The 24,535-nt window shown below is 41.5% G+C and overlaps 1 protein-coding gene and 1 long non-coding RNA gene across 3 annotated transcripts in view; one reads left to right on the top strand and one right to left on the bottom strand.

The window, feature by feature from the left end:
• Window positions 1-572: 572 nt before the first annotated feature.
• Window positions 573-6,937, bottom strand: LOC140002395 (uncharacterized). The gene is made up of 3 exons (XR_011808809.1): window positions 5,650-6,937; window positions 3,917-4,002; window positions 573-1,843 (listed from the first exon to the last, which is right to left on the bottom strand). It is a non-coding gene; the product is annotated as an uncharacterized lncRNA (long non-coding RNA).
• Window positions 6,938-7,083: 146 nt separating this feature from the next.
• Window positions 7,084-24,535, top strand: part of SEC24B (SEC24 homolog B, COPII coat complex component) — a 43,285-nt gene continuing 25,833 nt past the window's right edge. For both annotated transcript variants that reach the window (XM_072036918.1, XM_027456238.3), the window contains exons 1-3: window positions 7,084-7,341; window positions 12,384-13,088; window positions 19,628-19,813. In XM_072036918.1, the coding sequence (XP_071893019.1) occupies window positions 7,227-7,341; window positions 12,384-13,088; window positions 19,628-19,813 (1,006 nt within the window). In that variant the 5' untranslated portion in view covers window positions 7,084-7,226. The remainder of the gene's footprint in view (window positions 7,342-12,383; window positions 13,089-19,627; window positions 19,814-24,535) is intronic.

The following is a 24,535-nucleotide window of genomic DNA, read 5'->3' as shown; positions in this document are numbered from 1 at the left end:
TCAAGCATGCGAGCTTGCAGCTGTGTTCTTAACTTTTTTATTTAAATCTGTTTGCTTCAGGATAGATTGTGCTTGAACTTTAAGCACTATTAAAGCAAGCAAGAGTGGAAATAAAGAAACGCTGGTCCAGGTACAACCCTTGTAGGGGACGCAGCTCTAACAGCTCCTGAGGCAGTTCTGCAGATGATTTCAGCAGCAGCTTCTCTCAAGACATAAACCGGCTGCACAGGCAGAGAGAAAAACCAGGAACTCCTCTCACTACAGGCCAAGAAGTGGCAGTGTCTGCTTCTCCTAAGTCACAGCAAACATCTAAAGCAAAATAGTTCACCTCATAAATTGTGTTACAGATCATGCTACTTGTTCTTTCGTAAACAAAATGCTTCCCCTTTGTCCCTGCAGGTGTGATCTGCTCCTGCACTATTTCCAGTGCAAAGTGAAACCACACCGTACAAGGTGCTCCTAAAAGATAAGACGGCAGAGACCTATTTTCAATTCGTTTTAAAGCAAAGGCATCACACCAGAAGTAAGTTGATCTTTACGTACAAAAAATTGCACTCTACATGAGAAAAATATGTAGACCCAGGCACTTTATTCTTGAAAGAAAATCACTAAAGTTTTGTGTTGCTGGGTGTTAAACGCTGCAGCGTTTAGCAAAAGATGTGCTTAATGGAGGGGCTGACTACTCTCCTTCCTGCTGAGGACAATTTGAAATTACAGTGCCACCACTTATTTCAACAAAAGTCAGTGGTGTAAAAATAAACAGTTAATCCCCAAACTACTAAACGAATAAATAGATTAGAAGGTAGCTGCTGGAAAGAAGCTACAGATAGGTGAAAAGGCACAGTTAAAACAGCTAAAGTAAGACTGAGACTGGTAGGGCTGTCAGAACAACAATAAACACAGAAGGCTATTTTTAGATGGGCAGTTTACATGTCTGAAAAGATTAATACAAACATGTCCTTCTGTGTTAATACTACTAGTTGCTTGGAGATGAAACTATTACTGTTTAATTTCTTTTTTTTTTTCATGTACATAATGTTATATGACTCACCTTCTATTACTGCAATCTGTAAGCTTTCTATTAATTACCTTTATTTATTCTTCCACACAGTGAAAGGTACTCTCCATGCTCCTCCCTTGGTTGAACGCAGTGCAGTACTACTCATTAAAATATCTGACCTTAAATAAGTAGTACTTGATGGGGTACTATAAATACACAACTGTAAAGGGAGAATGTGTTGCTTTCTATTATGCCTTTGAGTAAAGTCTTTTCTTAGCAGCATTGAGTTTCAGGTGCCTCTTCATTGATAGTCCCACAGAAGAGGACAAGGCAGGAAGAGCAGAATCTAGCCCTGGTCAACCAGAGTCCGTAACATTTAACTGCCATGACATACTTCCCAACTATTGCCAAAACATCTTGTGAGAGGAATTTTTCAATTAGTTTCAGAGGGCAGCAGTCTCTTCAGATAAATATAGAGGCAATTTCAGCTTCTTATGTTGTTTCAAATGCACACAGAAAACCAGAGTTTCTAAAACGTTACTGCAAAGTCGTTGAGGTTTATGGCATTAAGCTGCTGATCCACGGCATGGTACTTTTAAGCTTTAATTGTGCTTGAATGGTTTAATTATCTTCTATTTTAGTTTGGATGGTTTGATCTGCAGTTCACATGAGCCTATCTCACTGCTCTCATTCACATGAGAAACCCTTTGAAGCCAAGGGTGTTACCATCTGACTGAGCTCCTCAGGACCCACAGCGTACATACACAGCGGTGCCTGCGCAGTCATGTAATGTAGGGGAGGAACTTTGTCTTCTGGTTCAGGTCAGTAGATTTCTTAGTGCCCCTGCAAAGATACAGTGGGGAGTGGTGACTCAGACATCCAGACAAACAGAGAAACTATTTTTAGACATAAGTTCACCCGTTTGCACCACGTTGCTCTTTTAGATGTAATGGCAAGGTTAGCTTTGGGGGCAAGCTGCACATCTGGAGCCACCGGAGGAGGAAGGGAGCTGCAGTGGTTTAGATGAGTCATTGTTCCATCTTAATGGAAAAAACTATAAAAAACTGCCAGAGAGTAATAGATCTTTCAGGGGTTTATTAGTTTTACAGGTCTTATAAAAATTACCAGAAAAATATAAAACTTTAATAGCTGAAAACTCTAAAGGTTTCATGAGCTTAAGCTCAGTCGGTTTGAATCGAGGCATAGCTACACTTCTACAGCTGGGATGTGGCAAGCACACTAGCTGCAAAAAATCCCCCAGATTCTCTTGCTTTTGTTCAGCTGTCCTCTAAGGTCACACAAAAACTTCTATCTAGAGTTTCTCTTTGTACAAAATCTCATGAAAATATTTAGACCTCTGGTTATAGTTGACTTGTAGTAGGCTCTTCCTTAGCCACAGCTTGCTTGGTGATTTCTAATTATTAATGCCAGAGACAGAAGCGTGCAGCTGATGAAACCACTCAAGAGTATTACAAGTATAGCTACAGATATGTATGTTCACCTACACTGCATACTCAAGGGACTTACCAGGCATAATTGCCAATTGGGAATATGTATTCAGAATCCTAAATTCAGAGAATGGTTGGGGTTGGAAGAGACTTTAAAGATCATCCGATTCCAACCCCTCTGCCATGGGCAGGGACACCTCCACCAGACCAGGTTGCCCAAAGCCCCAGCCAGCCCAGCCTTGAACACTTCCAGGGATGGGGCACCCACAGCTTCTCTGGGCAACATCTACAACTTCTCTGGACAGAAATAAGAATGTAGGTCATGTTAAATAAGAACATATGTCATACTTCCTGATGTGAAGAGGTATCACAGAAATTATAGACCAGCCTGTAAACACAAGAGACCCGTCATTAGGTTACAAGATGGAACTACTCTGACTTTTAGTCTTGTGACTTCTCGGACATAAACGATATAATACATATCTATATTCAGCAATTATCAAATCAGCTGTAGCAGTTTGCAGAGCTCATAGCCTTGGTCCAGAGGAGAGTGAAATCATCTTTTCATGTCACTTATAGCCACCCTAGGATGATGACAATGTTGATGCCAATGGTGGCTGGAGCACTACCATCATGGTAGTGATAATTCCCTTTATCCTGTAGGTATATTCGTAGGGACTGGTAAAGATGCTGTCTGTATAGAATGCACATGCAAGGTTTTCCTGAGAGCTGGTGAAACCACAGTCAGGGAGATCCTGTTGCTTTCTAAGCCTTTTCCATTAGAGGTACAAATACCCCATGACAAAGAAAAATAATCTAAAATTAAGCACAGCTCAGTCTTGTGTACCCACATTGAATATGTCAAGTGCTTGAGGAAGACAGACAGAAGCCCTGCTCATTGCTGAGATAAAAAAATTCCTCAGATGTCCCTAGGTACCCTGAGAAGGGCAACGGCCAGGCAACCACGCTCCTCCTGTGGCTGTAGACCATGCCCAAACACAAATCCAGGTGAAAGAAGATCTCTTCACAAAGAAGAACTGGAGATTAAAGAAGCAGCTACAGATTACAAATGAAGATTCTTTTCCCCTGCATACCATCAGCCAAAGAGAGGGTGAGCAGCATTACTTGAATAGTAAAGGAAATAAAACACACGGAAAGGAAATCTGCACGTGTAAGAAAGCTGAGTTATGTCACAACTGATTTCTCTTTCTCTGTTAGGTTTTAGATCTTCCAAAGATTTTTACTTAAAATGGAACATGATTACCCTGGGGCCTCTTATACTAATTATCCAGCTCCAAATGAAGTATAGCACATAACTCACCCAGCAGATCCAGGGATTTATCCTTCAGTCAGATGCAGAGGTCACCCAAACAGAGACACACTTTATATCAAGATTTACATCAAGATTTTTGATTTGTCTTTTGCATTCTGGAAAGCAATTGTAGTATGGTGACTACAGGCGACTTACCCAGACACAACAATGGGAATGCAGCTTGGGACTTCTGACTGTGAAAACATGAAGATTTTTCACTTTGCACTGGAGTGGCCCACTTCCTGTAAGAAAAGATAGGGAAGATAATTAGAAATGTATTAGTGAACTAGGGTGACCCACAGCTATATATTGTTGATGGAGATAATAAAAGCACCTAATTTTGGCATTCTGCTTCTGAAATGTATGGTAAACTGGAAGAGACTTGGCTTAGTTTTGCTAAAGGTCAAAATTATTTCTAACACAGCTTTAAATGATTTTTGTTCCCAGATTTTCCCCATTGCAAAAATAACTTTTGCTCTCTAGGCTTGGACATGTAAAGCCCCCTTTATCAGATTACAGGTAATGAGATACACTGTCATGTTTTCCTTCCCCAAACCCAAGTGACAGAAGGACCTTTTTGTGTCATTTCAAGACTTTCTGCACCAAAGGTCACGAGAAATCTGTTAGCAATTAAGCCTTACCACCTGGCTGAAGAAAACACAATCCTTTTTTAACTCTGACATAAAATTTCCTAACAAAAATAGAATTATTCCAAGTAATATGTAAAGTTGCTTACGTCTGCAGAATCACATCTTGAAACAGTAGTTTACAGACTGGTGCATAACGATTGATATATTTCTATTGTTTTAAATGGAGGCTAAGAGTTGTAATGGATGTTCATATGCGTATTTAGGGAACTTCCAAGTAATACAAAGGAAAATGAGCCATGTGCACCTTGGAATAAAACCATTGACTGGTAGGAGCTACACTTTTTTTTTTTTTTCTCATTTTTGCACAAGTGGCCGCATGCATTACGGCCTTTTTCTCATTCCTCAGAACCATAAAGAATTTCTTACTGCTCTGAGCTTGTTACCAGACTAAGTGGAAGCAACAGCCTAGTTGAGCCAGCTCATGTGTTATTCCTTTCATGATAGCATTAACTGCACACATTAATACTCAGTTGTTGCTAACACATTAACTGCACACATTAATACTCAGTTGTTGCTAACACATTCAGATTCATTATAAATGAGGAAAATAAAATTAATGGATTTGAGTCTATGGTGGATTTCCATTAGGGGCTTGTGTTCTAGCTGCCAACACATCTGGATTTCCTAGGAGTGAATGGGTTTAACCACCATGTAATTATTGTTTGTGGAAAATAATTAATTAACCATGCAAAAGGTTTTGTAAAAGCATTTAAAACAATGGGAAATTTTGCAGTTGCCTCTTCTTGCTTTTAGCACAATGATATTTTAGCCCAGTGATATATTTCCCTTTCTGTTTGAGCAGACACTGAAATATTAAAATAGGTACTGCAGTAATTTTCTCAGATTGTGATACAGGATACATTCACTGTCTCATGATACAATTAGGGAGTTGGAGAAACAAGTCTTTGGAAGGGGAAAGCCTTTGTTAAAATACAGTCTCACATATGCTGCATGCTGTGGCAAAGGACAGTAGTAGTATCATGAAGTATTCCTGCACCTTTTAAGATGGTATCGAGAATGAAAAATATAAATATATATAGTTGTCCTTATTTCTGAATAATTTTGCTGTCATATATTTCACTCAAATATGTTTTGGGGGTGGAGGATGGGTTCAAAAGAACTAGCTCCTAGGGTGGAATATGTCAATCCTATCACAACAACACAGCCCTGGCAGGGGCTGCAGCAGGTCACCTGCACCAAAGCTGGATGACAGCAGGACCCTCACCATGTTTGCCTTACCTGTTCAGAGTCCTTTAGTTATGGCAACGTCACACCACTCCCATGTCACCTCATCCTTCAGTATCTTCAGGTAATGTTTTTTCTTAATGGATCGCCTGAACTTCGCTGCGTGTTGAGCCCATTAGTTCTTGCCCTAGTTTATCAGGACGTGGTAAAGAAACTGTTTATTTCGCTAGCTTAAAGAAATTGTATCTTTCAGAGATGGATTTACAGTCTCTCAGATGACTAATGGAGGCCTGCACAAGGATCTGGCACCTCTGCATAGTACCAGGGGGTGTGCAGGCTGAGACACTTTCAAAGACAGTCAATCTCTCCAATATTTAGAGATGCACTGCATGCTTTGAACGAGTAACTGTAACAGGGCTGGATCATATGCTTAGCATATGGGCAAAGCAATTAACCACATATTTAATGACAGACACGCATAACTAGTAGGAAAAACAGCATGCAGCCAGGGAAGGAACTGGTAAAGTGTTTGTAGCAAGTAAAGGTGACTCAGTGTTGTCGGTCTTTATGACAGCTGCTACGAGCACCAGTATGGATTTTTGCGCTTTCAACTTCCTTCCAAAATGAGGTACTTGAGCAGTGCACCCAGTAGTGCCTGGGAGAATGACAGGAGACTGGTTGTAGAGGCAGGCACACAGGCAAAATGAATATGGGCTGTGGAAAACGCTGTACTGGAAGGAGGTCCTTTACCAGCTGAACAGGGGTGGCTCAACAACGCTTTTGTTTCTGTCTAGAGAATATAGAGCATGAGGTCTATATGGCGAGTGAAAAGCCTTGCCTCGCTATTCCTCGTCAAGGCCTTGATGAGGGAAAGCGAGATGAGGCTTTTCAGCCTTCTGGATGAGGAATAGTGTGGTGGCATTTTTCAATCTTGTTGATGAGGAAGGGCATCAAGGCCCTGGAGCGTGTCCAGAGCAGGGCTCTGAAGCTGGTGAGGGGCCTGGAGCACAAGTCCTGTGAGGGGCGGCTGAGGGAGCTGGGGGTGTTTGGGCTGGGGAAGGGGAGGCTTAGGGGAGACCTCATTGCTCTCTGCAACTGCCTGAAAGGGAGATGTGGGGAGCTGGGGTCGGCCTCTGCTCACAGATAACTACTGATAGGACCAGAGGGAATGGCCAGGAGAGGTTTAGGTTGGAAATGAGGAGACATTTCCTCTCAGAAAGAGCAGTCAGGCATTGGGACGGGTTGCCCAGGGAGGTGGCAGAGTCCCCGTCCCTGGGGGTGCTCAAGGACAGGTTGGACGTGGTGCTTGGGGACACGGTTAGCGGGTGACACTGGTGGTAGGGGACGTTTGACCCAGCTGATTTGGAGACCTCGCTCTCCCTTCCCGAGGCCTTTCCCCCTCCCACAGCCGCCCCGCGGGGCCTCCCGCAGCCGGGGGAGGGCGGCGCCGCCATCGGGGCACGGAGGCTCCGCCAGGGGCCGCTGTGGGCGGCGGCGGCGTTAGCGGCCGGCGGCGGGAGCGGCTCTCGGGCCCGGCTGCGAGCCCTGCCCGGCCCTGCCCGGCCCTCGCGGGGCCCTTTGGGGCGACCCCCGGCCGCTCTGCGGGGCGGAGCGGGGCGCTGAGGGGAGCCATGTCCGCGCCTGCCGGGCTGCCGCCGCGGCCGCCCGCCGCCATGTACCCGGCCGGGCCCGCAGCTTCCCGGGAGGCCGCGGCGGCCGAGGGCGGCGCTCCGCGCTGCCACAACGGTGAGGGGCCGCCGGCCTGCGGGGGGCTCGGGGGTCGCTTTTGCACCTCGGGTGTGGAAATTGGGGGGGGTTTGGGGGAGGTTTTTTGGGGAAAGGGGTCGGGGCCTTGGTGCTGTGGGGTCAGGGGGCCCGTGCGGCGGGGCTGGGGGGAGCTGTGGGTGGTGGCTGGGGGGTGGAGGTGAAATATTCGCAATTCCCCAAAAAGCGGCTGGGTTTTCACGCTGAGGTCCTTGCTTTTAAGCCGTGGGGGGGCTGCGAAACCAGTTCTTTGTTAAGTTTTTAGACAGCCTGCCTCCGCGCAGTGCCCGCCTAACCCTGCTCAGGCCTCGTCGTATCCCTCATGGGGCTGGGGTTGCGGTGGGCTTTGGTCTTTTTTTGGGGCTTGACCTCCAAAATCTTCCCTCGTGGATGTGGTTCCCGTCTAAAACTGGCTCCCTGCGTGCCCCAGAAGGAGGTTTTGCCTGCAGGTAGTGCAGGGGATGGAAAGGGAGGTAAGCACATAAGCTAGGCAGAAACCAATGCCTCGGCTGCGCTCTGCAAACTTGAGTATTGCAAAGCTGAAATTTCTCTGCGTTGCTCACGAAATTCCAACTTACGTGGCTTTTAGTAAAAATACCACGCTGTCAGGACTCTGGTACAGCCTCCTCAGTGAACTCGAGGTATGTTTGACAGAAACAAACAGAAACTGACACTGCCTATTCCCCTTGTGTTTTTCACTGAATGAGGCAGTAATTTTAAAGGGCCATCATTAGGATCTATTATTTTAATTAGTTGGTTTCATGCTGCTGTCAATATTCCATCTTTTAAACCTTCTAGTAAACCATTTGCTTACTGTGAATCCAATGTATGCTCTTTTTTTTTTTTTTTTTTAAATTCTGAGACGTTTTATAGTGTATAGTAATAATCTTGCATTTTTATCATATAACGTGCTAGTGTTCGGTTTACCTTTGCCTTCCGTGTTCATAAATCATCAGATATATACCACGGTAGGCTAAGAAATCTGAATTTGTGATTTCATGTGTTTTAACAACACTGTTCCAAAGCTTTTAGATCAGTTTATCAGCCTTCTTCAAGTACTATTCTTGTGAAGTTGTAATACAGGATTCCTTTTTTTTTTCTTTTTTTAACAACTGTAATAGGGGGAATAGCAACAGAAAAAGAGTACTGGAGACTGCCATTATGTCACATAGAAACTAAGTTTCACAAAGAAGGTAGTCATTGCTTTTGAAATTCCCTTTTACATCAGTATAAGGAAGGTTAAATGTAAGACACTTTAGTGAATACAACTATTTCTGTGTTGGCTGTAAACAGACGGTTTTGGTTGTTTGGAGTGCGCTATACATGTTAGTTACATAAAATCTAGATTTTTCAGATTAAACCTTTGAAGTTATGGGAGTCTGATGAAAGAGAGGCTGCTTCTTACAGAAAGAAAGAAACTCATTGCATGTAGGGTGATACTTACAACGATGTTCAGCTTTGTATTTAATAGGATTTACCCAGTCCAGTGACCACATTCATTTGAGACCTTTGGAGACTTTAGTGTTAGTGTAAGTTTAAAAAAAAAAAAAGAGTATTCTTTTCCCTCTCCATCTCTTTGCTTTGATTCCACTTTTAAATTCAGTAATTTAAAAAGAAAGCGGTCCTTGCCTGGTATTTTGTTTGGCAGTCGGGGGCTCGTACCCGCAATTCTTCTGAATTAAGTTTTGCAAGTTCATGAAAATTTTATTATAGCAGTTTTACAGGTAGCTTTATACATAGTCAGAAAATGACTTGTTTCCGAACACCAGCATAATGAGATGTTGCTTGTTAAATTCGTATTAAAAATGGTGTATTTTCCCTGTAGCCACTGAAGACTTCAGTGTTAATAGTATAATGGATTGAAGTTTGTAACTCTGAGAGGTGAACTCTTTTGAATTCCCATGTTTCTTGAGACGTTTTTTGACTATAGTGTTATCCACCAGTGCTTTGTAAGATTACCGTTAGTATCATCAGGATATTGATGATATATGATACATTTCAAGATACTCATTTCAGTTACGAAGTCCTTTAGGACTCGTCTGCATCCCTCCTCCCAGGTTGGATCCTTTGGATAGTTTCAGTTAAATTTGATACCGGGGGTAGAGGTATGAAGTTCCCAAAAGCTTTGTGAAACTGGGAAGCTGACTGATGCCATCACGGAGCTGCTGCGGGAGCTCAGCAGTGACTTGATTTGCTGGGTCCTTTGCTGGCAATTAAGGACGTGCAGAGCTTGATGAGGTGTGGTCAAGCTGCCCCAAGTCCAGCTGGTTAGAGAGAGACCAGGCAGCTGTGGTGAGTGTTCTTTGCAGTGGACAGGGATGATAAAAGCTGCGGACACCTAACAGGTATTCTTGACAGAAAGGGTGGTTTTATTGTAGGGTATGCAGATTGCATGGAGGGTGTGTGACAAAAGGCTCAGTTATTCGGGTAGGAGAAGGCTTGGGCATGAATACACACACACACACACACACACGACACTAAAAAAGCCAAACTTTCCCAATTTATATAGGTGTTTGTATAGCCATGGCACCTTTTTTTTTTTCCCTCCTATAGTGTTGTGTTTTTTTTTCTCCTTAAAAAGGGATAAAGCTTTCAGGGTTCACCTGCTAATGTACGTGTACTTACACATTATAAGGTATTAATTTGTCTGTGGAAGGAGAGGTTCCTTGCTTTCCCCTGTGGAGATGGCATTTTAGCCGTGTGCTTTCTGTGTGCAGGTAAGTTTTTCAACTCCTCTTACAGAGTTTTCTGGAAGAGAGTTGTCAAGGAAGGTACGCTGCCTGAGACACCAGCACAGCTCGTGCACTTAACCAGATCTCAAAATGACACCAAAAACATACCCACATTTCCAGCGCTGAAAACGGCCCAATTATCTAGTCATCATTAGCAGCTTCAGCTACTAATTGCACTGAGAAATTACTTTGTTCACGTTCTTCACGATGAAATGGACAAAAAACTCAGTGCAGATAATGGGAATGATCTTTCCTCTGTAGTTGTAAAAACTTGCTTTGAAAGGACCAGGATTTTGAAATCCGAAAGGCTGCTTTTCAAATGTCAGCTGTGTCTTTCTTAATGAGTTCTTGATGGGATTCATACTCTCTTGTGCTGTTCTAAGCTCATAATGGATGTTAGGAATAGGAATAAAGGCAACTTGGACATTCTGTAGTGTGGTAACTGGGATCTTTTACTGGTAATATAATCTCCCCTTATGGTATGTGTTTTTAAACCAGAGATGGATACTGCAAGGCTTTATGAGATGATTTGATGTGCAGCCTTTTATTTAAAGTGAGGTGCTCCTAAACCAGTTTCTAAATTACACTTGCTCAGTTAGTTTATTCAGCATACCGTGCCATAGTAGCACAAATGCACAGCCTCCTCAGCTAAAACAACTTTCCTTGCTACCTTTGACGTTGTAGCTGCTTACAGCAGTAAGCCGTGACAGACATAAGTTATTTGTGTGTTTTTCAGTTTGCTCTTTCAGACTTCCAAAAAGCAGGTTGAAAGTCTGCTAAAGGTCACGTAAGTGCAGCCTGGAGTTAGTTGTCGGTGAGTCACCAACTTGAAAATCATTCTCCCTTAAAGGAGAATAAGCTATGGAGCATTAGGAAGCAGCTCCCACTTTTTCAGAAGAGCAGTGAATCAGAAGCAGAAAACTACGTGTGGCTCCAAACTGTTAGTACGTCTCTAGTTTTTTATGTCTGTATTTTCTTAAGCTCCTTTTGCTTATTCCCTAAAGGCCTTTCTGTCTCTTGGCCCAGCAGTCCAAGTTACTGTTGTTTGTTTGTTTGTTAGCCTTCTCTTCTGCTCAGTGTTCTGGGTTTGTCACTTACAAAAAGTCACTTTTAATATCATCAGAGAACAATTTTGGACAGTGTGTTCCTTGCTTACAACATTCTGTTAACAAATCATTATCAAAATTGCCTTGCAAGTTAATCACAGACCACCTGGATGTTACTTTGAGAACAGTGACTTCCCAGAATTTGATTCTTCAACAGAAGCACGTACAGAAGTAATGCTTATATTTTGTGATCGCAGTAAGTGCAGGGGGGCAAATCGACAGTTCGTTATTGGCACAGCTGCTGTTTAATGCAAGTGGCACGGTGTCGTGCTGCGGGTTTCTATTCACTGAGAGCTGGGAAATAACACGGGCGCACAGCGGGATGTAAGCAGTAGGGTGTGGTGAGCTTAAAAAAGGAAATGATCCAGGGAAACGCATGTAGGGTTCACTGGAAAATAAAACAGGGTGCAGGAAAAGAAATTGAGGGAGACGTGAAGATTTACCATTGATCGATTTGCATTAAAAAATAAAAATAAAAAAGGACATACTTCATGTTTGGTCTCTAGCAAGCAAGTACTTGTTCTACTTTTGCAGGACCAGTATGTAATTAACCTCTATTGTTGCAGAGGCGGTTGCAGTGACAGCTGAGGTCAGTTTCTCTGATACAACCCCCTACCTGATGGAAGTATCAGGCAGTAAACATAAGTGCCTTGTCAGGTACCTGGTGGTTTCATAAAAATGATGGTTTTTTGTAAAAGCATAAAATAACATAAAGGAAAATAAATGCTCTAAAGCACTTTATCTTGGTCACCATGTTGGGGAGTTGTAAAGACAATGTTGACGGACTGATGTGACTGCAGCTTTTCATTTTCACTTTCTGTAGGGTATATTGTTATTTTCAGACAATGAAATACCAGTTTGGTGCTTGTCATTGCTCAGTATTTGCTTCAGTATTTTCCTAAAACCTTAAAATATTCAAAGTAGAGCTGTGATGCATAGGATCCTGGCATGGAAAGCATCCGTTTTTCTGGTACTTCTGTGTGTATGCAAATTATTTCTAACATGGTATTTTACATGCATTGTACTTGGTGTGTTCTTTTTGTTCTGTTGATGGACCTTGACCTCAAAAACAGGGAGGGAAATCAAGGAGAAAGCAGTTGTTTGTTAGTTGCAGTAGGTACAGAGTTCATTAGCACTACCAGCAGATGCACCTTGAATATATTGAGATGTTTTATTTTCATTCCAGGTCCTGTGCAGAGTCCGATGCAGTTCCCTGCTGGCTATGGCTCGCATCCTCCAAACTACAGTGTGCCCTCAGGACACTATTCCCAAGTGCCCAATAAAGCTGTTTCTCCACACATGGATAATCAGTACAGAGCTAGTTACCACTCCAGCTACTATTCAGCACCAGCACAAAATGTCATGGCCCCTTCGGTGGGTCCCAACGTGTTGAATACCCGGGAATCGCAGCAGTTCTACAACAAACCTCCCCATGCAGCGGGGCCGGCTGAAGGACCTGTGCAAGGAGCAATACCACCTGCACCCTACTTGCATACGAGTGCTCCACAGTCATATTCAGCGTTTGGTAATCACTACAGCACTTCTGTCAGCTCTTCAGTGGCATCTCAGGGATTTCCCCTTAATTCTGACCATTACGCTATGCCCGTGGTTTCTAGTGCCGTGTACCCTAACGTTTCCTATCCTCCTGCAGCTACTGGCAGCATGTATGGGCAGGCGTTTACTTCTCAGAGCCTACCTGCTGCCGGACAGTTCAAAGAGACAAATATGTTGTCTAGCCCGAGTACATCAGTACCTCATTCGCTTCAACAGCATGTTCCTGTGGGATATAACTCAACGTTATCGACCGTTTCATCTGCTCAGCCCGTTCAAGACAACCTCAGCAGGAATCTCACTGGATCAGTTGCTAAAGTAAACAACCAAATAAATGCAGGTACAGTATTAGTTGAATGATAGTGAACTTCCAGATGTGCCTGGGAAACGTCAGAAATCACGGTTTTGTTGCTTTGTACTTATTCAGTATGTAAAATTTTGTATCACAAGTTTGAATTCTGTCTTTATTGATTTTTGAGGCGTTTCTCATTTGGTTATCACAGTCTTGACAACAGCAGCTAATTGTGTCACTGACATGTTCAGTTAAATGATGCAGCAAAAGACCCTACTGGGCAGATGGTTTTAGGGTTTTGGTTTTTCTGGTTGGTTTGTGGTTGTTTTTTTTTGGTTGTGTGTTTTTGCTTGTTGTTTGTTTTTGCATTTTTAAGTTGGCTTGGAAGGGAAGTCTTTTGTGCTGTTTTGAAGGAAGGTATTGATTCTTAGGTATGTCTATTGAAAATGTACTTTTTTTTTCAGTCTCTGTCTAGAGAGTTTTATTGTTAACTCAGGAGTTGAACTTGTTCTGTAACATACACCAAAGTGAACATGTGTGCGCTCTTCTCTTCAGGAATTTCAGGAAAAGTGAAAGCCTAAATGAGTCAGGGGTCAATTAGTTGTGTTTTTTGTTTGTTTGTTTGTTTTTTAATAAGCATTTAAATGAGACAGCCATTTAGGTGTTTTTAGATGATTTTTGTAAGCAACAGCACAATGATTTTGATGTGGATGCAGCAGTAGAGAATTGAGGTTGTGAGGGTGCCAGGTGAGGACAAGCAGACTGAGTCCTTGCGGGTAGCTGCAGCTTCTGCTGCTTTATGGGAAAACTGACAACAGCTTTGAAGGGTAAGAAAGGTGGAAGGGATTAGAGATGTGGGAGGGCACACACAAGGGAACATTTTGCTCCTCATCTGTATTCTCCAAATAGTGCGTCCAAGCAAATTCTGCTTGTCTTACTGTGCTGGTAATGTTCTGGTGTTGTGCAGTTCTTACTTGTAAGCTGTGCAAGACCAACAATTTTTCTTTCTGATGAGACAGATGTTAGAGAATTGTAGAATGTTTCTTTTTTTTTTTTTAATGCCAGTTACTTCAGCTTATAGTTAAGCATTGGAATTGTTTTCAGAGTCCTTGTAGCTGAGGTTTTCTAAGGCCAAGGACTTATGAAAAACATGGTTTTGATGATGGTAAAGCTTTGACTGGGGAAACCAACAGAGCTTAAATCAAGTTCATACAGTACGTGTCAAGGTTGAATTCATTTTCAGTGTTGGTTGTTTTTTGTTATTTTTTTTCCCAAACTGTGATACAGAGTGGCATCCTTTAGCACAGTTTTAGAAGATGAAATAGTAGATTTGAACTCTGTCTTTATATGGTGTTGCAATTATATGGTTTTCCTTACTATTTCAAAAATGAAACAAAATACTGTTAAGAAAAGTAGAAGGGAGAGTTTTAAAAAGCTTCTGAAATGAATGGTATTTCAAGGCTGAGCATTAAAAAAAAAAAACATTTCATGGACTAAAGGTTTAAAAGTATGCCTGAAAAATGAACTGTGGGTACAGAACATATAGCTGGACTTTGCAGAACGCAGGTATCCCTCTGGGCTATTGCAGGAGTTGTATGGAAAAGATTTCTTGTTTGTTCAGAATCCTTCCAGAATAGTGAGATTTGCAGTGGTCATATGAAAACCATCTATTGTTTGTTCAGACTGTAAATTCTTTATTTAGAAGTCTTTCATTTAAGTGCCTATTACTTCTCCTCCTTTTTGTTTGCAACCTTATTTTTTCCTATCTTTTGTAGTAAGGAACAGCTGGATTGAAGGTGAGGCAACATAGCTGGCCAGACTCTGAAGAACAGTCACGGATGCCTTACTCCTGAGCCATTCAGTGCACTTCTTAAGGGAGTGATTGAGTAAACACATGGCCTCGAGAAGAAGTAATAATTTCATGCTTAAATTTCCAAGAGCTGATGATAGAACTGATTGTGGTAGCAGTGTGTAATAGGTACATGCTTCGTAGTTATGAAAATGAACGCTAGTCCACTGGCTTTGTTACACTTACTCAAACTCTTTTTGAGCTGGTAAAGCTCTGAGATAAGCATACCCCCTACCTTACTTATTTAAAACTGGGTTGTGGAACTGATTTATCTGGAGCCTAACTTCTTTCTTTTCAGCCTGAAATGATCTCCTGGTTCATGCTCAGCACACAGATGACTCTGGATTTGCCGACTGGGAGAGAGCAAATCGAGGTAGCAAGCAGTAGGTGGACTGAAGGGAATGTGAGGCTGATTTGCTGGCAGCATTGGTGTGACAGGCTGGAAATCCTGCTCAAAGAGCAGCTTTGGTGCAGTTTCATAGGAATTTAAAGCCTGGATCGACGTGGTCCCATGCTTACGCTAGTACTTGACTGCTTTGTATGTCACTGTAGGCATCCGATGAGGTTGAATTGCCACATACAATTGATTAGATACAAATTTAATTCCAACTGCACAATTAGGATTCATAGAATACCAGCCTGTCATGATGTAATTTTACAGAATGACATCACTTACGAAGTCTGAGGCTAAACAGACTGCCTTTGACGAAGTCTGACCATCTTTGTGTGATTTTTTTTTTTCTTTTTAAGTGTAGAATTCAATATCTTTGGCTAAAATGCATTAATAATTCAATTGCTACAAAACCAGGCTAATAGAAGATGCCAAATGAAGGTTTGGTCCTGATGTAGTTGAGTCACTTCTTGGGGCACTGGTGTACTTCCTGAATTTCCCACTGCAGTTTTAGTGTTCTCAGGTGGATTGTATAGAATTTGAAGCATTAGCACCCTTCAAAAAAAACCAACAGTAATCTTGAAAATGGCTTGCCATTTCTTGTACATCTTTGGAAAGACTATGAATGTAACACATGAGGAATTCAAGGAAATCATGATGGTTTGTAAGAAGGAATGTTTCATCCTTCCTGCTGTTTATTCTCCAGGAGGGAAATGATGGAAAACGATTGCAGTCTGTTCTGTGCAAAGTTGCTTGAATGCTGTTTGATATGTTGAAATTCCTAAGGATGCTTTCTAAAACTCTTCATGTAAAGAAATTGTTATTACCCTCTCCTACTCCTAGAATACTGAGAAGGCAGTTTGTTGTCACTGCTGCTGTGCTATGAAAGAGGACCCCTCACAGTCCTTAAATTATAAATAAGTACGTTTTGGAAGGACTCAGGATGCTACCGACTTACTGTACTTTTTCAATACTAGTTTTGTGCAGTCAGTGAACGCTGAGAGCTCTTTGGGAGGAAAATGGGGCATGCTTTACAGAGAAGAATGTTGTGTTTTGGATAAAATAAATATTGAATAAAATCCCTGTGTTTACCCAGGACTTGCCCAAGAAACTCAGGTTGGCATGACTTTATGAAACGTGGTAATTTCAATGTTTTTATGCTTGAGTTAAGAAGTTGCAAGTGTTGTACTTACAAGCAGATTTTTAAATAAACCAATTAAAGAGCAAGTGCAGGGCATTTGAAAGCCCCAAATTTGCTGATGCCTGTTAAAATCAAACCACTGAGCTGTCTGTGTCATGTGCTGAGGGCACAGGAGAAGATCTTGCTGCATTTCTAAAACTTTGTCAGCCACTGTCTGAGATCATTAAAGTATTTTCAGTGGAGCTTGCTGAAATTTCAGCGGAAGAAAAGAAGAAATGTAAGAAGAATGTTTTTCTGGAAGCTGGCCTGTTTTGATGAATACCTGCCAGTAAGAGTAATTTTATTTCCTTTAGGGAGTGTAAATGAAGGAGGAAACAAATATTTGTGATTTTCTTCTTGCTGGTTTAAAGTAGTTTTCTCTAACAAAAATGCCCTCATCTAGTTTTAAATTCTGTATTTCAGCATAACGATATTGGTATAAATCTATATGGAAACAGTGATGTCCTATGTAAATAGCACACGCTGTATTACTTAGGCTTTTTGTTTTTCTAGGTCAGTAGCTTTCCTTATTGTTTTTTCCAGCTGTTTCAGCTGAAATTGGTACATTCTGACTTCCTTGGTACTTTCCAGTCTGTGGATCCACGTGTTTTGTCAGCAAGAATGCCCAAATTTTACTTGATTCTCCCCCCACTCCTGAAGAGGAGGGTGAGAGAGGACTCCTGAGGGTGCCTGGTGTGGATTTCTTTGCTTTATGGATCTTGTCGACTGTGCTGTGGGCAGGCAGCTTGAGCTGGAGACGCTTCCATTTCATGATCTCATGAACGTACTTGTACTTTCCTTCATGTCAGATCAGGGTCTCAAGTCCTCACTGCCCCACATCTGTAGGAATTCAGGGTATAATCCTGTAAATCCAGCAGCAGAGGTGTGGTAGGAAAAAGGGGAAGGGGCTGCAGCCAAGGTGTAGGAAGTTGTGCAGATAGGATGCTGCTGAAAACCAGGCTGCGGGGAACTGGTCAATATCTTGGTAGAAATTACATGCTATATTGGGGGAAATAAATCAAGATCATGCAGATAGCAACTCAGGATGGTTCTGCCATCTCTTCTTAAACACAAAGATATTACTATGATTTACTTTACTAGTTTAGATTTCAAGTTGGAAACGGAATCAAATTTTTTGGGGTAGTGCACAGGAAAAATGAGGATTTATCTCTGATTTACAGAGCACTGCAGGTATTTTCATCATTTCAGTCATTTGGTATTTTTCAGTCCAGGAGGTTGTTCATGGTTGAAAGGCATGAAGGAAAAGTCAGTGCACATTGAAGGAGGAAGGGAGTATGGGGGGAAATGTAGAAAATTCTGCCACAAAGTGTTGTGTTTACTGCAGCCTGACAGAGGTCTTGGCTTTATGTGCTTCTTGTGACAGCGATTGTTGGGCTGTGGCATGGGTTAACGGGGCTCGTCCTGGACAAGCTAATGGGAAACTTTAAACTAGTGGTCAGCCCAGTTCTGTCTTGATCTAGAATCCTAAATTGCATCATCCTAGATTGATCAGTGCTTGTGTAACAGTGTGCAATCTTGTTACTGGCTAGACAGAGAAGAAACAAAAAACTGATAGCATGTTTCCTATAACCCTACGTTGTCTCGTGAGATGAGTTACTAACTGTGCGTTCCTAGAGATTAAATTTGTTCAAGTTTCCATTCTAATCCTTTGTATTTAGTTATGTATGGCTTCCCAGAGCTTTCTAGGGTTGCAAAAGAAAGCTTAGCTTGTAATTTTGTGGGTTGGATTTCTGTAAGAAGGAAAAAATAAATATCTTTCTGGTCAAAGTTCAAAAACATTTTCTTACAGTAACTCTGAAGGAGCCGTGTCATTTGTAGGACACTTTGGATAGCTTATGCTTGAGAATAGCAATCTCGTACTTGGCAAGGAAGTATTTTGTCTTCGGCTAATCCAGGTGTAAACAGGTTTTGGCTGTGACACCAGCGTTTGTCATGCTCTGCAGCAGTACAGGTATCTACAGCTGCAATTATCACTCCATTGCCTTGGCGTGGAAAATACCCAAACCCCGTATGCAGCTCTCTGCTACAGAAGCTGGGTAAAGGCAGTAAGGCTGGCTAAAGGCACTTTTTGAAGGTAAGTTAGAAAAGCAGGAGGATCATCTTAAACCTGCTCTTTTTGCCCCTCTAAAGGAAGCCTCAACTTCCCCACGAAGTCCTTTCGAATGCCAGCTCCATTATTTAGGAGGAAGTCTGGGTCTGCGTGCACTGCTCAGCTGTGTGTGCAGAGGAAGCCAAGTTGCAATTACACGCGAATCCTCTAGTGAATTCGGTAACCTAAATTGGGACTCGGCAAATAAAAACATCTCAATCTCGTTGCTTAATTCCTGTGTGTTTGCTGAGTCATGTTGGTCAAATTATTTTCTTTCTATTCTTGTTTTTAACAATTTGGTCTGTCGGTAGTTTGTAGAAAGGAGGAGTTTTTAAAAAGAATCATCATACGATGATTTTTTCCAACTTATAAACAAGGAGAGACCCTCTTTAAAACTAACTTAATTGAAGTTATATTGTCCTTATCTGATAGGAATTTTGACTGGACTGTGTTAAATCTCTCAAAGCACTAATCTGACTTTTTTTTTTTTTTTTTTAAGCAGATTATATCTAGTCCAGATGTTTAAAACACACCAGAAGTTCTGTGGCATACTCAGGGCTGATTGAAGCAGATTGCTTAGAATATGGGTCTCATAATTGAGTAACGAAATTGCAAAGCTCCTAGCCTGCAGGGGAGGCAGATTGCTGCTGTGCTACGCAGCTGCCTCGCAGGTTTCCTGCTGCTGAGAGGAGTATTGTTGGGGAGGGATCGTGCACAGGCTCTGTTCCTCTTACCTAGGAAGAGGAACCTGTGAAAGCATTGTGTTTTGGGGACAAAAATGGATTACTTCAGCTTCTGCTTGGTCTTTTAATGCTGCATTGTGTCTTCCTTTTTTTGCTGTTGAACAATCTGTTAATTTTAGTGGAGTTCTTTAAATTACAAACCTTTAACGTTAAAAAAAAGATAGCCTCCTCTTTCCTATTTACTTGTATGATGGCATCTCTCCGAAGTACCATGTTCTTGTAGTCACTGTGAAACCAACATTACCTACAGTGGCTTGCATTGTGTGATTGCCTGTGCAGATACAAATGGTGTTTGTGCTTTCTTCCCTTTTCAGGTGGCGTTGATTCTGTACAGCCTGTGCACTCCGCAAGCCAGGGCGTTCAGTTCACCAAGCCTGGGGTGGGAACATCTGCTTCCCCTGCTGTGATCTCCTCAGCAAGGACATCTGCTTCAGGACTTGCTTCACAGCCACGATCGTCCCCCTCTGTCACACAGCCACCTGAGTCAGCTCTTCAGGAAGGTACTAAAAGGGAATGGGAGGTTGTAATACAGACTTCTGCCCTGTTCCACGTGCACATGTGAATGCTGGAAGCTTTTTTGCTCTTTTATGTTTGTCTGACAAGAGTACTGCTCTTGTGTCTTTGTCAGGCTCCTGAGAGCTCTCGTTTTGTAGGTCTGTTGTTCTGTCTTTTTCTTTTTAGCTCTTCTGTTTGATTTCTTAGCTGTACACTGTCTTTGGCTTGCCCGCGTCTCTTCCTTACAAAGCCTTTCTCTTAGCACTATTGTTTTTCTAAAAAGTTTCTCACTATTTTGACTTAGTAGAAGAAGATACTAAAAGGATCTTTTGTAATCAGTTTGTTGCAAAAGCAGACTTAAACTAGAAATAATGAAATTATCGTCTTAATCCCTAGCTGCAAGCTCCTTTGGAAAGCTGCTGCAGGGTTTCTTGTTGGAGAACAGGGGGTTCTTCCTGAGCTTCTTCCCATTCTCCCCTTTGGTAGCCTGTTGACAAAGAATCAGTTGGATCTTGAGCCTTCTTTTGCCATGTGAATTTTGCCCTGATGTTTTGACACTACCCTTTAGACTGTTACATGTTTTTGTCTAGTATTCCAAATCTACTTTATTGCAGTGATTTCATTTTGATATGTTTTCTCTTGGGAACTTCAGGATTTAAAATTCTTTTGGAGACGTAACTTAGTGTCTACTTGTGCCCTACACACTGATTTTTGTCCAGAGCAAAGTGGTATAGCTAGCCTTCAAAATAATTCTCAAAATAATTTTTGATAGTCACAGCATGCTTTTTATTCTTAACTTTCAAAGCCCCCTGTCGTAAATGTCCTAATTTTTCCTTCTCCTCCATTTCTTTTTTTTTTTTCCAGTGAGTTAGGGACTGTAAAGAAATAATTTGCTTGTGAATTGGTTCTGTTTATTTTACAAAAATAATTATTCATTGCTACCAAGACCTATATACAGTGTACCATTTCAAGGAAAACAACTCAGTTTTTCTAATTGTGTTTGTTTCTTGCACAGTTATATAGTTTGCTTTGGTACAGGGTAGAATTTAGTTGTTCCGCAAATGTGTTTTCTCGAATAAACTCTTGCTCGACTTCCAAAGAAACAGCAAAAATGCTTCAAATGACAAAATGGATTTTAGCTGTTAGATTGTGCTTGCCTTAATGTGCAGTATGTATGAAGATGAATGAGCATGCTTTACAACCAACCCTATAAATATATGTGTCAGGAGCATAAAGCAAAGTCAACAAGAGTTGGAATCCATCTGGTTGCATTTACATTAAGCAATAATAAATCCATATCTGTCATCACACGTGTCTCTGTACTTAGATGATATTTTTAGAAAACATTAGAAAACTTGAAACTTTTTGCAATTGGATTCTTTTTAGGACTCTCAAATACATGCTGTATTCTTGTAAAACTTCATCAACAATTAAGTGTGATAAATTCATTTGCTGAAATTAATACCCTGAAAAATTGAACGCATCTGAATATTTCTCTGAGTCGTGAGAATTCCAAGTGTTTCTCAGGCAGTGATGAAATAGACTGATTTTTAAAAAAAATTTGTCTTTCTTTAAGTCATGTTATGCAGTGGTGTTGTCTACGTGGAAGCATTCTGGAAAAACAATTTGACTTGTTGGTTTGTTTGTTTTAAGCCTCGGTGTGAGCATTCTTATGCAGTATTAAAGTATTGTAATTATTTAGTTGGCTGAGCTCTAACAGAGAAGAAAAAAAAAAACACTTAAACTGTATTAAACCTGTTTCATTCACATTCCTTCTATAAATATCCATATTGAGTTCATGCAGATAAACCTATCCACTTGAAAATGACATCCTAGAGATGAACTTTGGAGTGCCTGTCTCCTATCAGGACCTTAGAGACTTCTGTAGGATTTGTGATGATGACAGGAGCTGTTGAATAAATGAAAATGATGTAAAGCAAAGAGTTCAAGAGAGGAGAAAAGGAGGGTTCGTTTCGTAAAAATTACTGTTGGGAATAGAAGAGTAGGGTGTTTTTAATGTCATGGTATGTGCAATGGAAAATATGAGGGTTAATGAGTAGAGAGGCAGTTAAAGAGCTTTAGAATACAGTTTATTGTTGCATGTAGTTATTTCATTTTTGGTGGGGCTTCTATTATGAAACGTAGCCCACGTGAGTCTTTCATGGTGAGTGGTCGTTGCTTAAAATACCTAAATCGTTGGTTTATTTCAGACAAATGTGTCCTTAACACGGTTTAGCCTTTTGCTTCCTCCCACAGACGTTTACAGGTGTCTGTAAAATAAGGTGAGATAAAGCATTAGTGTGCTGTTGCTGTAATACAGGGGCACTACCAACAGGGTTGACAGCTGTTACAGTTTGTTTGTGGTTGCATTTTAAGCCAGATGTGTAAAGTAATCTCATTCAAAATAAATAATGATCTCAAAGTAAGCTTTCACACTTCTAAGAGTGGAAGATTTTAACAAGTTTTGGCCACTGTAAAAGATACTGAGCAGAACAGGGTGATTGGATCAGTGTGGTAGCACTTAAATTGCTGTGTTCAGCCCCCCGTGGGTGTCCTTTGCTTGCTTTCTCCCACGTGCTATCCACTGGGGCTGTCTTTGGGCTGCAGACCAGGATAGGAGGCTTCCCCATCTCAGCCTGACTTTTAAACTAGTTTATTTTTTGGCCAGATCAGCTCCCAGATTTGTTTGTTACTCCGGACAATTGTGCTAGCAGAATGCTACAGTATCCTGAACACAGAAATTGGGAGCAGTGCTGGCAGCAAAAATAGATACACCCAAACTCCTTAGGCAACTGAGAGTCAAACCAGTCCTGCCTCCAGACCTCACAATGGCACAGTTTGTCATTACTTAATCCTGGCACTTGCATGTTTTTATCGCTCGTCTGTATTTCTGACCAGTAACTGGAAAAGGCAGACTGTTAGCAATAGGGTTTTCTTTGCTTGCTTGTTTGTTTTTCCAAAAAGCATTCCTCCAGAGGGGCGTAGCAGAATGACTGGTTCACTCCTTTCCTTCCTTTGGCCTGCGCTTGGCACGTTTGCAGTGCTCTGCCCTTTCCAGGCACATCTGCTTCTTCTTGCCCTGTTGATGTGCTGTGTCGGAGCTCTGTCTTTGCACTCACGCTGGGCTGAGCTTGGGCTCTACATTTATCTTACACTGCATCTCTTGTTATCCTGTTCTGCTCTGAATCTTTTTCCCATTACTTGCACGTTAACGATTTTAAGTTGATTTTTCTCCTTCACCGTAACACAGAATTCTCCTAGGCCTGAGAAAAAAATGTGTTCTCTTCAGCTGGGGTCTGATTTGGGGTTCTTGTTCGTGTTTTTTTTTCCAATCCTCTGTATTGAGTGCACCCAGTGCCTTTTATAAAAGATGAGAATATGAAGCAGTCGAGTTAGTTCTGTGTGTTAACAGCACAGAGCAACTGAAGTATTGTGCCTTGGTTGCCTTCATCATTGTGCCTTGTATTATGGAGAAACTTGACCAGAGTCATGGGAGCGATATGCGCCAGATGAAGTGAAATACTACCAGCCTCTCCTTCCTCTAAACTCTGTATCAAAGTTACAGCTTCCCAAGGATGTTGCAATAGGGTTTTGTTCTATTTTCTCTTTATCTCTGAACAGATGCTCTTCGCCTTGACTGCTGTTTTTCATAAGTGAAAGTAAAGCTGTCCTCTTGGGTTTATTCATAACCATTTTTTAAGAAGACATGAAAATAACAGCATTTGTAGTCTGTGCATTACACAAAACAAAGATTGGTGTAGCAGATATGTTTTGGGTCAGGGGAAGATGAAATGCCACAGTGGTTTCAGATTGTTTGAAGTAGCTACAACACTTCTGTAGTGCATTATAGTGTTAAAATAAAATTAGAAAAAAGTACGTCAGAGTGATGCTGACACAGTGTTTCTACAGGGGAAAAAAATCCAAACTCCTGTATTTTGAAGCCTTAAGATATTTTCTTGCAATCATGGCCCACTGGATTGCTGGAAGAGAAAGTGACATTTCTTCCAAGGATGTCTCTGCCTGACTGCAAACATGTATTAAAATCTTTTCTAACACTGCCCCACACCAAGAGAAGCTTGAGATTTCTTGGAAGTGTTAGGGCTGCACTAGTAATGCCACACATTAATTATAAGCCATTGCTGTGTGCTTTACTCTGTTTAAAAATGGTATGTGTATGTGCTGCTTTTGTGTGTTGTTCATGTATGTGTTAAATGGTTACATGGTTTGGAGGTGCCTGTGAGTTGTTGCCAGTGGGCAGTGTATTTAGGTGCTGAAATGTGTCTATGAGCGTGAATTTAGGCACCATTTTAAAATAACACTAAGTTTTCAGGTTCACCTGATGAAAATTTCACTGGATGTGTAGCTGGAGTGTACGTTTGTACCCGTAACACGCTGCAGTAGCAGTTTGTTTCATTGATCTCTGGCTGTGTTCAGAATTCCAAAGTGAATGCCTGCTGCCTTAGAAGGGCAGGCGTGCTAAGCTGAAGTTGAATATCAATGTTTTAATAATGCAGTTTAAAGTTACCTGGCAAAGGACACATTTATCCATGCATATCACTTTACGAAAGTATTCCAGTGACCAAACTGATGCGTACACATAGACTTTCAACATACGTTTTTAATAACTTACACACACACAAACTTTTTGCTAACTTCTGTATGCTACTAATACTTAACTAGCCCACTAAAAACTGCTTCTGCCGTACATAGTTCACATAGGAACTATG

The sequence above is a fragment of the Anas platyrhynchos genome, chromosome 4 (assembly GCF_047663525.1).
Source record: "Anas platyrhynchos isolate ZD024472 breed Pekin duck chromosome 4, IASCAAS_PekinDuck_T2T, whole genome shotgun sequence".
Classification (NCBI taxonomy): domain Eukaryota; kingdom Metazoa; phylum Chordata; class Aves; order Anseriformes; family Anatidae; genus Anas; species Anas platyrhynchos.
The sequence above is the reverse complement of the archived record's forward strand: the minus strand, read 5'-3'. Positions and strand labels throughout refer to the sequence as shown.